Genomic DNA, 17,013 nt, shown 5'->3' with positions numbered 1-17,013 from the left:
CGCGGCTAACGCCTCGGTGGGAGTTCAGAATGCGCATAAATGGTGGCATAAGGCGAATGAGATGGCTAAGTGCTACATGTTGGCATCTATGTCTTCAGTACTCAAGCATCAGCATTCTGCCATGGCGACTGCCGCCGAGATTATGCAAAATCTTACAAATCTGTTTGGTACTCAGAATCGAACGGTTAAGTCTCAAGCCTTTCGGAGTATCATGAAGAAGTCTATGAAGGAAGGCACGTCTGTGAGGCAACATGTCCTCGAGATGATGAGCCACCTCAATCAGATTGAGGTTTTGGGAGGGACGATCGATCCCGAGTCCCAGGTTACTATAATCCTTCAGAGTCTTCCCCCTAGCTTCCAGCAGTTCAAGCTCAACTTCGAGATGAACAAGCGGGATTATACTTTGGCTGAGGTGCTGACTGAACTTCAGTCGGCAGAGGACCTTATGGTTCAAGCTAAGGTAGCCATGCTAAGTTTGACGCCTAATTCCTCTGGCTCTAAGCCTAGAAGAGGAAAGAAAAAGGCACCGAACCCAGTGGCAGCTAAGAATGCTATGGGAAAGAAGAAACAGAGAGGTGACAAGAAGCCAACTGGAAAGTGCTTCAAATGTGGAGAGAAAGGTCATTGGAAGCCAGATTGTCCTAAGAAGGGCAAGGCTACAGGTATGCACCATGCTCTAGTAGTCGAGTCATGTTTGGCTTCGACATCTACTCATACTTGGGTCATTGATACTGGAGCAACTGATCATATATGTTTTGATCCTGACTTAATGCAAGTGACAAGACGGTTACATGATCGTGAGATCGAAGTCCAGCTGGGCGACGCTACTAAAGTGGCGGCCGTTGCAGTGGGAGACGTTTATTTACGTTTTTCTAGTGATAGATTTTTGATTTTGAAGAATGTTTTGTTGATACCTTCTTTTAGAAGAAATTTAATTTCAGTTTCTAAATTGTCTTTTGATGGATATTCGATTTCTTTTAATGACAATTGCGTTATTAAGAAAGATGGTTCTTATATCTGTCGTGGTATCATGGAAAACAATCTGTACACAATCACTTCTACACAATTTAATCAACGTAAATCAGAACTCAATGCTACATCGAAAATTTCTAAGAAAAGAAAAGAACCTTCAAGTTCAATGAATGATACGTACTTATGGCACCTTAGACTTGGTCATGCCAACGAAAGAAGGATTCATGCGATGGTTGATCAAGATCTTATCAAAGGTCTTGAAAAGGAACCATTTTCGAAGTGTGAATCCTGTCTCGAAGGCAAGATGACTAAGAGACCTTTTAGGTCAAAGGGAAATAGGGCCAAGGAAGTACTTGAGCTCATTCATACTGATGTGTGTGGACCAATGTCAACCGAGGCAAGGGGCGGCTATCGATACTTCGTCACCTTTATAGATGACTTCTCGAAAGTTGGATACGTCTATTTGATGCGCTACAAGTCTGAAACTTTTGACAAGTTCAAGGAGTTTAAGGCTAAAGTAGAGACGCGTCATGGTAAGACTATCAAATGCCTGCGATCTGATCGCGGAGGCGAATACCTAAGTGCCGAGTTTTTGGACTACTTATCAGTAGCGGGAATACAATCCCAAACGACTGCGCCGGGCACACCCCAGCAGAATGGCGTAGCTGAAAGAAGGAATAGGACCTTGTTAAATATGGTCCGCTCGATGATGAGTTATGCACGGTTACCTATTTCATTTTGGGGGCATGCGTTGCTTTCGGCAACCTATCTCTTAGACAACTTACCTTCTAAATCAGTTCCTACTACCCCATATGAGTTGTGGAATGGGCGAAAACCCAATCTAGAACATCTCAGAGTATGGGGGTGTCCGGCTCATGTATTGGAAAAGGATCCAACTAAGCTGGAATCTAGGACGGAGGTTTGTGTGTTTATAGGATACCCTAGAGGAACGAAAGCTTATGAATTCTATAGTCTCAGAGATCAGAAAGTGATTGTGAGCACTCATGCCACATTCTTAGAGGAAGACTATGTAATGAATCATAAGCCCAGCAGTGAGATAGCTCTTGAAGAGCTAACTCAAGTCACAACTTCCATTAACCAAGAACAATTACCTAGTGTAACAACAATTCCAGAAATTTCAACTAATACACCAGATATTGTAGTGCCGCGTCGCAGTGGGAGGGTCTCTCATGAGCCCGAAAGATACATTGGTTTGGGAGAGTGCATGGATCACTCCTCGGACAGCAATGTACTTGATCCCTGGAATCTTGCAGAGGCGCAGGCAGATGTCGATCATTGCGAATGGGTGAAAGCAATGGATTCGGAACTACAATCAATGGTAGACAAAGACGTCTATGATTTGTCTGTCCTACCCGAAGGCTGTACTGCCATTGGGAGCAAGTGGATATACAAACGTAAACGTGGACCCGATGGACGAGTTAAAGTCTTTAAGGCAAGACTAGTGGCTAAGGGGTATACCCAAAAGGAAGGCATCGATTATGATGAGACCTTCTCCCCAGTGGCCATGCTCAAATCGATCCGTATACTTTTGTCTATAGCAGCTTACATGGATTGGGAAGTATGGCAGATGGACGTTAAGACTGCGTTTTTAAACGGGAGTCTTGAGGAGACCATCTACATGGAACAACCCGAAGGCTATGTGGTAAAGGGCAAGGAACACATGGTTTGGAAGCTTAAGAAGGCCATTTATGGCCTCAAGCAAGCATCTAGATCATGGAACCAGTGTTTCGATCAAACTGTTCAAAAGTTTGGATTCGAAAAATGCCCTAATGAAAGTTGTGTGTATAAGAAGGTTGAAAAGGGAAATGTTGTGTTCTTAGTTTTGTATGTAGATGACATTCTTCTAATTGGAAACAATAAAAAGATGTTGTCATCAGTGCGAACTTGGTTGTCCAGCCAGTTCGAGATGAAAGATATGGGTGATGCGGGACACATTCTCGGTATCAAGGTTCTTAGGAACCGAGCTAAGAGAATGTTGTGCTTATCCCAAGAATCTTACATCGAAACGGTACTTAGACGCTTTAGCATGCAAGATGCCAAGAAAGGTTTCCTACCTTTTAGACATGGCATCCATTTATCTCAAGAGATGTGTCCTAAGACAACATCTGAGATAGCAGAGATGAGAAGAATACCATATGCCTCGGCAGTTGGTAGTCTCATGTATGCTATGCTTTGTACTAGACCCGATATCTGCTTTGCTGTTGGCATGGTAGCAAGATATCAATCAAATCCCGGCCAAGGACATTGGACTGCCGTAAAGAACATACTCAAGTACCTTAATCGGACTAAGGACTATGTTCTAGTTTACAATGCAGCCGAGCTCTGTCCTTTAGGATATACAGATTCAGATTTTCAAGCTGATGTAGATTCGAGAAAATCAACTTCCGGATATGTGTTTACCTTAGGAGGTGGAGCCGTAATTTGGAAGAGTGTAAAGCAGAAATGCATTGCAGACTCTACCATGGAAGCCGAGTATGTGGCCGCTTCGGAGGCTGCAAAAGAGGCTGTATGGCTTAAGAACTTCCTTCTGGACTTAGGTGTGGTTTCGAATATGCCCAAGAGCATCACCATCTATTGTGACAATTCTGGTGCTGTGGCAAATTCGAGAGAACCACGGGCTCATAAAGCGAGCAAGCACATAGAGAGGAAGTATCATATTATACGAGATATAGTGCAGAGAGGAGACATAAAAGTGGTCAAGATTGAGTCAGAAAACAACCTGGCAGATCCTTTCACGAAGGCATTAGCGGTAAAGCCGTATGAAAGCCATGTTGAAGGAATGAGGAGTTCGACTAATTCAAGACCTCAATCCGCTTTCAGTATAAGTGGGAGAATTTAGACGTTAGTTAGCACATTTTTTTGTATACTCGAAAGTGTTTTGAGTATAAGTGGGAGATTGTTAGAGTTTGTATACTAGAAATCACGTTTCGAGTGATTGAATACTGTAAAACTCTTATTTTATTTTCCAATAAATAAAACAGATTATTTTTGTCATAATGTTGTTATGTTTTACATTTAATGGATGTTAATGCATGTTTAAATGTATAAGTTAACTTAACAAAGTCTAAGTCTTTGTTTTAGTAGACCGGTTGTGGGCGTCGTCCACTTTAAGGTAACACGGTCAGTTCTAAACAAAGAAAAAGATGAATTTCACAACCTAGATGGAATTTGACTATCCATCGAGAAAGGTTGCAATGTCAGTCCGCATATTTCTAAGCCTTACTGAAATAAGATGACATTGGTGTGGTATAGCACTGAACGGATCTAACAGCAAGACTTGTCCTTGGGCTATCTACTGAAAGGCGAGGTCTTGATAATATTTGTTTCTTAATCAATGTAGGTTAGCATTGAGCATACGGTATTGATTATGCACTACTTTGACTTATCAAATGGTGCGGGTTTTTCGTAACCCAATTATCCTGATATATTGGGTAGTGGTGATCAATATCTAGCGGTGCTAGGATTGCTATTATATTGAATCGTGCACGAGGAGAGTCTCGTTTGATAATGTCCTCAAGAGGAGCGCGAAACAAGGTTTTATTATTCGGAACCTAGCTAGTTGGAGTTTGATTACTCTATGAATAATAAATAAGCGTTTCATGCTAAGTCCACTCTTGGAATTAATAAGAAGTTAATTAATTAAGTCAATAGCAGACATTAATTAATTAATGGACATTTTAATCTTAAGCGCGGGAAATGAAAGTTAAACGGAAACCCGGATTACTTGTAATTTCGGATTTGGATGGGGAGAGTTCAATATTACTTCTGTAGTGGCTGCTCGTAATATTCCAATTATAACTTATATTAAATTGTGGGTTCAATTTAATTAGTAAAAAGTAAATTGGATGAGCCCATATCCAAAACCTTCCATAGATCCCTGTCTGGGCCCAAAAGGAACTTAATATAAATAGGAGAATAAAGGAGAAAGAAATAACACAATTTCATTATTTGTAATTTTCGAAAATTTCAGCCTCCCCAGCTGTAGGAATTTTCGAATTCCACTCCTATTCCCAAAAGGATTTCTTATGTCTTCTTTATTTAAGTCCTACTATTCTAGTAAGATCAGCCCACACTGATATTGGGATACAGTTCGGGAACCAGAGAGAAGATTTTTGGTCTAGTACTCATAGCATCACATGGAGAATAAGCTAGCCATCTTCAATTCTTTGGAGAATTAATTAGGTATTTTTCTGCTCCGTAGAAAAGCATGTTTTAGGTTTCAATATTTTTAAAGCATGATTAATTCAAGTTATGAGCATGATACATGTGATAATTACGCGAATAGGTTTTGTCTAAATAATCTGCTAAATAGATCTGATTATTATGTGATTGATTTATTAGAGAGCTTTAACCTTCAGATCTTCGGGCGATTTCTTGTGATCTGAGAGATATGTGACTTCTTGAGTCTCAGGTTGTGTTTGCGACGCGTTTTGTTGGTTTCGTGTTGAAGATAGTCGGGGCCAAGTAGTAATCGCTGGATCCCTAGTGTTTGGGGTCCAATTGTCTCGCCGTGCTCTCTTGTGACTATTTGATGAAGGTAAAGGAGATCATTGGCTCTGTGCAGTTGCATTTGCAACCTAAGCCACATCCTATATCGTCTAGACTCAGTTACTTATTGTTTCTTGTTTAGATCCATTTGGATCTAGGTCTTGTTGTTACTAACGGGTGTGTTAAGTGTGCAGGTGGATTACAAGTGGTTTTTAGCTAGGTGTTAGACTCAGCGAAGTATCTGACTAGTGCCAGGGTGTCACCTTGTATCTATATCTTGTAACTTGTTCTTTCTTTGCTTGTATCTGGTCTGTTGTTAGGAGATTTACCATCTTTCTATTGTGATGTAGTCGAAAGAGTCTCGGTAGTTAGTGAATCTCAGATGATCTGATCCATACATATCAAATGAAATTTGGATAGTCCTTATCCCACAGACTTATCTTAATTTGATAAGCCCCTTTCAATTAAAGTGTGTAGGAAATATTGATCAGTATCACTATAGTGGTCGAGTATTGACTTATATTTGATTCAATAATTATTAGCACTAACTTGCAAGTACACAAGGTAGATCTAGTATAGTTAGGGATGTCAATGCAGCCTGCAACTGGGCTGGCCCGAATAGCCCGCCAAATTACAACTTGATTAGCACGCACCCGACTAACTCGCAACCCGTTAGGGCCAGACCAGATAACCTGATGAGCTGACCCAAAAACCCGATAAAATTTCTATTGTTCCATTTACTTGACTCATAATTCGTCACTTCATTGATTATTTTTATAATATAATCTCTCTATCCCATTAGAAATGAAACGTTTTCCTTTTTAGTTTGTCCCATTAAAAATGAAACGTTTCATAAAATGGAAACATCTGTATCTCTACTTTTTCATCTCTCTTACTTTACGCTCTCTTCATCAACTCACAAAACAACACTACATAAGAACCCGTGCCGATTCCCAAATGTTGCATATTTAATGGAACGGAGGGAGTATATAATGATGCACTTTGTATTAGCACTAAAAATACCTGCAAGTATACATGGTAGATCTAGTATAGTTAAAGGTCAGTACCGGGATATCGAACACGAGGAATAAATTGCAACTTGCTATCATGTACTAAGCATCAAATACTATCTAGAGAAACAAGAGTTTTGAAGTTTGAAATCTATAAAACTAGACAGAAATAAATAAAGTAAAACAATAAAAGCAAAGAATATAGAATTAGGCATATAGAGGAAATTCAAGGATAATGATTTCAGTAACTCTTTAGTTATTCTAATTCATTCTACGTCCATCCGACTCAAGTTTTACCACAATTTCTCCCTATCATGCATCAATACTCATGTCACAATTATTGTATGAACATATATGATAAACCAATCAAAGCTATCACCGATTAAAGATTGGCAATAACCAAGGTAACAGCCAATTAGTCGAACAAAAGCTCAAGAAAAATCAAGTGAAACGAGTTCTGAACATTAAACATAAAAAGAACTACATAAAAATCAATTACTATCAAACCTCAAAATTCTATTGTTTAGTAATCCATAGACAGATGAACTAAAACAATAATTAAAGTACGAGGCATCAAATAAACAAACAAAACCCAAGGTTGAATCTTGAAGCCTTCATGCTCCTATTGCTATGCTTCAATCTCCAAGAATGATGGAAGAATTAGGTTAAAGAGTGAAGAGAGAGGAGCCTTGGAGGCTCCCCTTTTGGGGGCTATGGAAGGATGAATATTATTAATTAGGTTATGGGGTATATATAGGCTTGAAAAGGATTTAAATTTGGTAAAGAGTTTCCTCCAAGCAATAATAAAGATGGAATTTTCGTGCCTCATAGTAGAAGGAAAAGATTTGGCTTCACAAGGTAATGTCTTCTTTCCTTCTGCATTTGATAGTTTTACGCGACTTTGGTAGAACGACCATAACTTTCTCCACAAAACTCCGATTGAGGTGATTTTGGAACCAATGCGAAGCTCTTTCAAAGACGAAGAAAATGATATGTGGAACTTCCTGATCGAACTTCAGGATCGCCAGAAAATTGAGTTTGAACATAGCTGTCGTTCGTCGCATTTTCCCAGCGGGCGCCGAAGAGAGTCGGAGAGTTCTGGAGTGCTTTTCAACGACCGCTGGCGCACGCCAGCGGTCTGCTAGGTTGCCTTCCGCTCCAGCTTCCGAACTTTGATGTTTTTATGTCCTTTTTTAGCTCTATCTTGCACATTTCTCACAAAACACGTCAAAATTCCAAAATAGATAAAATATGCAAATAATAGACATGTAATGCAACTTTGACACTTAAAACGAATCATAAAATGGCTTTAAAATAGTGCAAAATCCGAGCGTATTATATAACTATACAAAAATAACTTTCAATTTTATATTAAATATACAAATTATATTATTAAATTATTATTAGTATTAATAGATAAATAAATTAGAAACTTCCAATTCACTAAAAAATATATAAATTTCTAAAACATGCTTTAAATTTTCGTGAAATATGTTTATACTTCATTTTGCACAAATCTCAAATATTAATATTTGTTCATGTTTATATTTGAGTTTAAGCATATATCTCAAATTATCAAACTTATCATAATTAAATGTTGTACATTTTATAAATATAACTAATTTTCATAATTATTTATTGGATTGATCGTATGTTAATTTTATCAGTAGCAACTAGATTAACCCGTTGGGATAGCCCAAAACCCGAGCTTTTAGGGTTAGGATTGAACTTTTATAGCCTGAAAAAAATAACAACCCGATTGACCCACACCCGATTGACCCGAAACCTTTTAGGGTTAGCTTGAAACTCGCTGGGCTGGCCCGATGGACATCACTACGTATAGCTAAAGGTCACTACTGGGATATCGAACAAAGGGAATAAGATTGCAACATTATATACTATCTAGAGCACGAAATTTTTAGATTTGGATTTATAAACAAATTACAAGAAACATAAAAACAAATGATACAAAGCAGGCTAAAGAATGTAGAGTTTAAGGAACCACAATCAAAAGCTAATATCCAATCGACTTCCTTGAATTACGGTCTCAATAGTTATCAAACTATCACGGATGTAAAACCATATCATCTCCCGAAGAATACAATTTGTAGATTGCTACCTAGAACCGAAATTTCCTTCCTAGAACTAAGACAACAACTCCTAAAAGCTCATAATATAAATTTGCTTCATTCAAAGGCTCAAATCTCCCAATTATATTGGCAAAGACGTCAATTTCTCATTTTTCAAATTAGAACACTCATCTCCTAATTATAGTTCAAACAAATGTATAAGCACGAGAGAAATTGAAATAACTATAAGAGCTAACAAGGTGAAACAATTGAATAACTAACTTATAATCATAGCATGTTTACCAAAAACTCTACAAAAGATGTTTACTACTCATAAACAAGTAAAAACAACAATTAAAGTACTAGACATGAAGTAAAACAAAATAAAACTCAAGGTTGAATTATGCAGTTTTCGGTCTTCTCTTGCCTGGATTTGCAGAGCTCCGCTCCAATGGAAGAATAATATGTGGATTATGCGATGGAAGAAGTATATAGAGGGAGGGAGAGATTGGAGGCTCAGAGAAATTAGGTTATGAGGTATATATAGCCTTGAAAAAGATTTAAAATTGGTAAAAAAGTATCCTCCAAGTAATGGAAAGATGGTAAATTCAAGCCCTTCAATTAACATGAGAGATTTGGCAACACTTTCTTTCCTTCCTTAAATTTCTGTCAGCTTTTGACTGCACTGCACGATGTTCGTAAAATGGCCATAACTTTCACCACAGAACTCCGATTTAGATGTTCAAGGTACCCACGCGAAGCTCTTTTGTAGAAGAAGAGAATACTCCCTCTATCCGCCATTAGGAGTCACATTCATTAGCGGCACGAGTTTTAGGAAATATTAAAAAGTGGGTAGAAAAAAGTTAGTGAAATATGAGTCTCATTTGTATATATTAATTTTAAATGAAATGTGAGTGGAATGAGTTAGGTGGAGGTGGGACCATAGTACCATTTATAGTACTCCCTCCATCCCATTCAAGATGGCCACCTTTCCTTTTTTGTTTGTCCCAATCAAGATGACCACTTTCCAATTTTGGAAATAATCCCCTCTCATCACTCATTAAAATATTCAACTACATTTTCTCTACTTACTTTATTTCACCTAACAACACTTTCTAAAATCCACTGCCACTCAAGAATGTGGTCATCTTGAGTGGGACGGAGGGAGTAAAAGTGAATCGGGACTCCTATTCGCAGACGGACTAAAATGAAAAAACGAAACTCCTATTCACAGACGGAGGGAGTAGTAAGCACTGGTTGGACTTCAAACTCGCTGGTAGAATGGATGGTATACCAAAAATTACAGTATGATAAAAGAATTGTTTTAAAGCATGCTGAATCAGAAAATAACTGCTTAATTAAAAATTCAAATTCGGTGATTTACAATTTGTTTGTTACTCAAATTTACCACAGCCATTTTAAAATTTATAAACAAAGGCACAATCTTTAAATTTTTATAGATTGAATTTACCCCCAAATATTTCGATCATAATCCACTACAAGCAATAACAAACTCAATAAATCCAGCTACAACAGCCAAGTACAAGTAGAAAACTGATAAGGCCTAACAAATGGGACAATCTCGTGACCGAAAATCATGAGTTCATCCGACCAACTCCCAGATCGAGATAACATGCACATCTGCAGCAGGCGGAGAAGCATTGCGGATCTCACTATTTTGGAATCTTGGCCAAGTTAAAACTATTAGCTTGGCTGTTGATATTTATGTGAAACGCTATTTATTGGCTCTTGAAAATACTGGAGTGATATAAGGTTCGCTTCCTGGTTTCAGGCGAGCATATTTTAGGGGTAATAATAAACAAGAGGCCAAATGGAACAAGAAATGGAATAGCATATGCACCTCTGTCCGGATAGTTCGGCTTCCTTGATGAGGGCAAGTATTCAGATAGATGTCAAATATGTCACTCACAGTTTTGCCCTAAAAATCACACAGCTCCATTACAATCTATCTAAATTATGATTGGATAAGGTAAAAACAGAGCCTAGAGCTGGAAAGTTAAGAAATTTACAAATGGAATACCTTCAAAACTGCATCCTCTCCCAGTCCGGCGAGTCCACCAAAGGCGATCAGGAGGTGCTTGAAAGATGGTAGAGTAAGCTCTGAACAATTGATAACTAACCCATGTTCGGAGGTCCCAATCAGTGGCGGATTTAGGGGGGGGGGGCAGGAGGGGCGGTCGCCCCCTCCGATGCGACTAATTATCTTCTTATCCGGACATAAAGTCCCCGCCCCCTCCGTTTGCCCCGACGTCGCCCTGAAAATAAAAAAAAATTGTCATTTTCGCTCTAAACCAACCTACTAATATATATTTCGCCCCCTCCGTTTATCAATCCTGGATCCACCACTGGTCCCAATCTTATGATCATATCCTCCCTGTTAAAGAGTAAACTCAGTGAGGTTAACCCTAGAGACAAATTAAAAGGTGATTGAAACAAAAAAACTGAAGCTGGTATGGACAGTTCTTGAACACAGAACTAATGTTTGGAGCATATCGCACTTTATATCCCCAATACATTCCTTCATCCAGTGTTGTTAGGGTGGAGGGGCTCACCGGGTCATTGCGGGTCGACGAGTCGACTGGGTCGAGAGACCCACGAATCTAGGCTAAATTTTTTGCCTTTTAATATTAAATCAAATAAATATATTGCTCTAATGTTTATAATATATCAAATAATACAAATGTTGACGTAATTCATATGAATACAGATAAAGTGCAAAACAAAAATTATCAAAACAATTCATAAGTCATAATACAAAATAAATAATTGAAACCATTGTCTGAAAATATCAAAACAAAGTTATATATCATCAGATGATAGTCATCTTCTCCTTCATCACATAATTCAGCTCCCAACCAAGTCTATGTCTTCATTCTCTCCATCCACAAGAATACGAGTAGACTTGGATCTTGAGGTATGATCTCGTGTATTTGTGATGCCTCTAGTGTTGTAAGATGGCTCCAACGAACCAGAACCTTTACCAACATCTCTCCACCTGAGTAACTCATTCTGGAAGACAAAATCATCACCCCCCGATCCTCATCCTCCTCATCTATCCTACACATTAACCATTCATAACTATCGTCAATGTCACTTAGGAGTATAGGATAATGTCCTGTATGTTGAATCTTCGCTCAAGATCTCTGTTGTACTTCACAAACACTAAGTTATTCAATCGTTCTTGTGCCAAACGATTCCTCTTTTTGCTATGAATTCTTAAATGAAAAGGTAAAAATAACATGTAATAGCTTCTCACAAATATAAGCACAAATTTCAAGTCCTACATGTTAAAAAGTATTCTGATTCCTCTCGCAACCAGTAGCACTAAAAGTTAGGCTCAAGATTCGAATAGCGTTTGATTATGTTGGAGAGAAGAATGTGATCCAAATTGTGACGGATAATTGCTCCAATTATAAGAAAGCTGAAATGATGTTGCAAATAAGGATACCCTCACTTTTGGTCTACAGGTGCAGCACATTGCATCGATTTGACGCTTGAAGATATTGGTAAAATACCACTTATCAATGGTGTGACAAAAAAGTCAATAGCTTTGACTCGTTATATTTACAATAAGATGGGCGTGCTGAACATGATGGGAAGATATACGAACAAGAGAGAGTTACTTAGGCCGGGAATCACTAGATTTGCTACTTCTTTCATTACTTGAGGTCCATCCATAGCCAGCGGTTCACCAGTGATGAATGGACTACTAGTCAGTGGTAAAAAGAGGCATCCGGCAAACAGGCAACTACTACTGTGTTGAATGATGCTTATCGGAGACATATTATCTATGCACTCAAATTGGGTTCTCCTCTTATTGATATGTTGAGAATGGTTGATGATGAGCACAAGCCCGCGATAGGGTATATTTATGAGGCTATGCATCGTTGTAAAGAGACCATTTCCAAGTCATTCAACGGGAACGGAAAACAAGTTTAAGAGAACATTTGAAGTAATTGACTATAGATGGAATGATCAATTGCACAAACCATTGCATGCTGCAGGTCATTACTTGAATCCGTTAGTCTTTTATAAAGATGTGAAAGGTATTTTAGCTTGTTCAAGGTTGTCAAAGACTTGAACGAGTGTATTCTAAAACTGGTCCCTGACATAAGTATGCAAGATCAGATCATGAAAAAGGAAACGACTTTGTATCGGGATGCTGACCCCTGTTTCAGAACTCCTTTAGCTATTCGACATAAAAATCAAATAGCACCCGGTAAATATTATCATATTTTTCATTAAACTATTTATTTGATTCGTAAATTATATGCTAAACATTTATATATCTTGTTTTCTTCCGCTGAATGGTGGAAACGTTATCAGTCTAAGACACCAAATTTGCAAAACTTTGCAATTCGAATCTTGAGCCTAACTTGTAGTGCTATGGCTGTGAAAGGAATTGAAGTACTTTTTAACATGTAAGACTTGAATTTTTTGCTTATATTTGTGAGAAGCTAATACATGTTATTTTTACCTTTTCATTTAAGAATTCATAGCAGAAAGAGGAATCGTTTGGTACAAGAACAATTGAATAACTTAGTGTTTGTGAAGAGTACAACAAAGAGCGAAGATTCAATATGCAGGACAACATCATTGATCATCTACTTCTAAGTGACATTGACGATAGTAATGAATGGCTAATGGGTAGGATGGAGGATGAGGATGAGTATGGGGGGTGATGATTTTGTCTTCCAGAATGAGTCACTCGAATGGAGAGATGTTGGTAAAACTTCTAGTGCGTTGGAGTCATCTTACAACACTAGAGGCAACACAAATACACAAGATCATGCATCAAGCTCCAAGTCTGCTCGTATTCTTATGGATGAAGATGAAGAGAATGAAGATATATAACTTTATATTATTTGATATATTATAAACATTAAATCAATATATTTATTTGATCGTGGGTCTCTCGACCCAGTCGACTCATCGACCCGCGACCCAAACTTTCACCGCAACGACCTGGTGCGCCACTCCACCCTAACAACACTACATGCATTCATACAATATATACATGAATCTATAAAGTTACATAAAAAGTTAACATTATCTCCTTATCAAGATAGAGTGTCCGAATACATAGAGTTTCAATACATATAGCCTATAGGTAGATAAAGTGGTACAAGCTGCAATCATTTGTAGAGGCCGAATTAGAATTAAAATTAAAATTAAATTGGCAGTCTGCACACATAAAGTTAAAAAGAAGATGAAAGTTAGAACAATACCTTGATTAAACAAAGGAATATATGAAGGGTGGCAGCAAAAGATCTTTGAATTTATTTGTTTAGGAATGAAGAGGCTGAATTCTAAAGTGTAGAAAGTAGGGTTTGAAAAGTTTGATGTGGTGTATGCATATATATAGAGAATTGAGATTGAGAAACAGAGGAGAAAGTCAGAAAACGTGTGAGAGATTTGAGAAAATCAGATAGCATATTTTTAGGTAAGATTTACTTTTATATTATGTTTATTTTAGTAAAAACAAATCAGCATCAAAAAGGAAAAGATCCACAGAAAATAGATTTAGGGATTACCTTAAAAGCTTCACTGCGCTGCATGTGTTAGGGCGACCCAGCCGACCTGGCGGCGACCATGTATCTCGATCAACCCACCCATGTTGGGGCGGTGATGGTCTCGACCCCAGCGACCTGAGCGACATTTTGACAACACTGCCTTTATCTCGAGGTCATGATGAAGGGACGATTTTCCTTGGACCTAAAATTTTTGTGCTCTATAGAACTCATTAATTTTGCATGATTTTTCCTCATTAGAAAGGTTTTACTGACCTTGTCGAGGTAATGGTTTGTTCCCATCTCTACAGTTACTCTTGTTCCAGGTTCAAGAACTTGATCAACCTTAATATTATGCAGAATAGGGCCGTTATAATTGCAATCAATGTGGGATCGAATCATACAGCAAACAGCTACTTTTGATGTAAAAAACCTAGTCATAATTCTTCTCCATGGCGTCTCACAGCAGGGAATATTCATCTTAATAAGTAGAATTTGTGACAATTCAATTTTCAAATGAGCGAAGACCTTGCAGGAAACTTATGAGGAGTATAATTCAGAGGCTTCAATTTAGAGGAATAACTAGCGTGGCTAATACACCATTAATTAGATGGAACCGGGGTTGCAAGAAAGGTGAAACAATTACCAACAAACAAATTATACCTTGCTGAGACCCCCATCAACAAGCGTACCGCAGAACCTTGATCTAATTTTTCCCGAGCGATGCCTAAAACAAAGACAAAAATGCACTCGCTAGTAAAAAGATACTCCCTCCGTCCCATAAAAATGACACTTTCCATTTTGGGATGTCCCATAAAAATATCACATTCTATTTTTGGTAACTTCTTTCTCTCTAATAAGGTGGAGTGGTGGACCTCATTCTCCACTAACAATACTATAATAACTTTTTCTTTCTATCTCTCTCTCTCTTACTTCACCAATTATGCATTAATTCTCGTGTCATCCCAAATGTCTATATTTTATGGGACAGAGGGAGTATAAATCTTTTGGAAATTTTGTGCCAAATGATGAGCACTGAAAATAACAAATAAAATCTTAATATTAAGCACCATGTCAAGCAATTGATGCAATAGATGTTCATAGAACGCAATGATGAATTATGGAGGGATATGATCCTAAGACTACCAATTTATAGCAAGGCGAGATAAAACTGTTATATTATGCACTGCTACTGATAAGTGAAAGAGAACGATCTGCCAAGTGAGCTAAGGACTACAGCATTCTATTAGAAGATTGTCAATGACTCCTAGGGGTAATGGGGAGAAAACTAAAGGATGAAAATATACATCCAGATGGAAAATGTCAAAGGGCTTTAGAAAATGACTGTTGGCACAATCTTACCCGACGTTCAGTGACCAAGTGTAAGCCATCACATGCACAACTTAAACTTGAATGTCAAGAAAAAGAATGGCAGAAATTCCTAAAGGTTAAAAAATAGGTTCGTGAAATTCAAATCAACACATCCAAATCTATTCACCTATATGTAAACATTTCAATAATGATAAGTTCTATTGTCCATGGAACAATCAAGTCATTGGCATCCAAACCCTAAACAAATTAGAGAGGTGCAAAGTAGTGGGCATCAGCAATTTAAGATATCAACATGAAACTTACCTGAGATTTCAGAGATCAAGTGTAAGCCATCATATGCCCAAACTTTGCGCCAAACAAGTGAACCATTTGTACACAGACAGATGATTTACTACAGTGTCTACAAGATCCTTGAAATCAAAATGTAGTAGGGCCATCTTTATTGCATACACAGACATTTACGAAGTCCACTTTATGGAACCATCGAAATGAGATCAAATCAAATATGAGTAGCAAAAGCTATCAGAATAGTTCAATATAATTTAAATTACCCAAATACAGTGCAAAACCACATCAACGGCTCCATTCACAGTAGCAGGCAAGCAGAGTGCAAACTATAACTTATAGGGGTTTAGAATACTACCTTCCCTGTACAAAGCCTATTCGTGATTGCGCAGATGACGTGGGGCATCAAGCGGGGGCAACAAACCCTGTAAAAACACAAAATTATGTTTAGATGAGCATCAGAAGATTATACTTTTTTCCCCCAAAACAATACTAATTGCTAGCAGATACTAACTACAACTCTTAAACTGCTATGCATTGGGAAAAGGCTCTTCCTCATATACTGTGGTGTTTCGAGATACCTCAAAATTCTCATAAGGAAAGCGGTACCACTCTCATTCTCACCTGAGTCATTGTCCATTATTTCATTAGAAGTAGCCTCCGACATATTCTTGCTATCGAATACAACCACCTGAACTCGATTTTCGCAGTATGAACACACATTTCAATATCTGTGGTGCTATTTCTGAGCAAGGGTGACCCTAACTGGTACAAACCTACTCGTCAATCCAGAAAATCGCAGCAGCACGAGCGACCTGCCCAGCCAACTGTAAGGAAATAAAAAATTGAAAATCAGAAGAGAGGATATCACAACACAAAATCACATTTTCACATTTAATTATAATTGATCATGAACCACTTCCATAGCAATTCCTCAAGATAAACTTAGTGCAAAACAGAGGAATACAATCAACAAAAACTGATCAATTTTCCATTAACTCAATCAATTGATCTGATATTCAAATTCAACGCCGCCTACATTAGCAACACGGTCTAACAAAAAACTCAATCAATCATTAACAGAAGTTCGATTTAAACAGGACTAAAGCAGTTAAAGGAAGAAGAGAACATCACACGAGTGGCGAGTTCGAGTGACTGGGTATTATTGAGTATGGAGCCGGGAAGATCAATGGTGACGGTGGGTATTCCACCGGTGGACGGCACGTCGTCGTTTTGGTGTTGTTCAACTTTGTGTACGTTTTTTCTCTTCTTTTCTGAACGGTTATCGTTAGATTCGGGACAGCC

General features: G+C 38.1%; 1 protein-coding gene and 1 non-coding gene across 23 annotated transcripts; both read right to left on the bottom strand.

Annotated features, from left to right (window-relative positions):
* Positions 1 to 9,994: 9,994 nt before the first annotated feature.
* On the bottom strand, positions 9,995 to 17,005 carry LOC125197943 (putative methyltransferase C9orf114). 22 transcript variants are annotated; one of them, XR_007172315.1, is made up of 8 exons: positions 16,838 to 17,005; positions 16,485 to 16,535; positions 16,333 to 16,399; positions 15,727 to 16,133; positions 14,755 to 14,818; positions 14,368 to 14,436; positions 14,116 to 14,229; positions 13,613 to 13,765 (listed from the first exon to the last, which is right to left on the bottom strand). XR_007172315.1 is itself a non-coding variant. In XM_048096439.1 (7 exons), the coding sequence occupies exons 3-7, from the start codon at positions 14,137 to 14,139 to the stop codon at positions 10,265 to 10,267; spliced, it is 318 nt and encodes a 105-aa protein (XP_047952396.1). In that variant the 5' UTR covers positions 14,140 to 14,229; positions 14,368 to 14,436; positions 14,755 to 14,934; the 3' UTR covers positions 9,995 to 10,264. The 22 variants fall into 22 exon arrangements, 1 of the variants encoding a protein (XP_047952396.1); XR_007172317.1 differs by having other exon boundaries at positions 16,489 to 16,535; XR_007172301.1 differs by adding an exon at positions 15,454 to 15,532 and having other exon boundaries at positions 16,333 to 16,535; positions 16,843 to 17,005.
* Positions 15,691 to 15,754, bottom strand: LOC125197945. Its single transcript, XR_007172321.1, has one exon. It is a non-coding gene; the product is annotated as a small nucleolar RNA snoR101 (small nucleolar RNA).
* Positions 17,006 to 17,013: the final 8 nt, after the last annotated feature.

The sequence above is a fragment of the Salvia hispanica genome, unplaced genomic scaffold (genome assembly GCF_023119035.1).
Source record: "Salvia hispanica cultivar TCC Black 2014 unplaced genomic scaffold, UniMelb_Shisp_WGS_1.0 HiC_scaffold_111, whole genome shotgun sequence".
Taxonomy (NCBI): domain Eukaryota; kingdom Viridiplantae; phylum Streptophyta; class Magnoliopsida; order Lamiales; family Lamiaceae; genus Salvia; species Salvia hispanica.
The sequence above is the reverse complement of the archived record's forward strand: the minus strand, read 5'-3'. Positions and strand labels throughout refer to the sequence as shown.

What these genes read in the sequence shown, in the direction of transcription:
- LOC125197943 (XM_048096439.1), bottom strand. Translation starts at nt 14,139, where the DNA reads ATGCAGCGCAGTGAAGCTTTTAAG. An exon ending in GAGAGGATGCAGTTTTGAAG is followed by an intron (nt 10,500 to 10,601) that starts GTATTCCATTTG and finishes TGTGATTTTTAG; the next exon opens with GGCAAAACTGTGAGTGACAT. An exon ending in GCCGAACTATCCGGACAGAG is followed by an intron (nt 10,343 to 10,421) that starts GTGCATATGCTA and finishes GCCTGAAACCAG; the next exon opens with GAAGCGAACCTTATATCACT.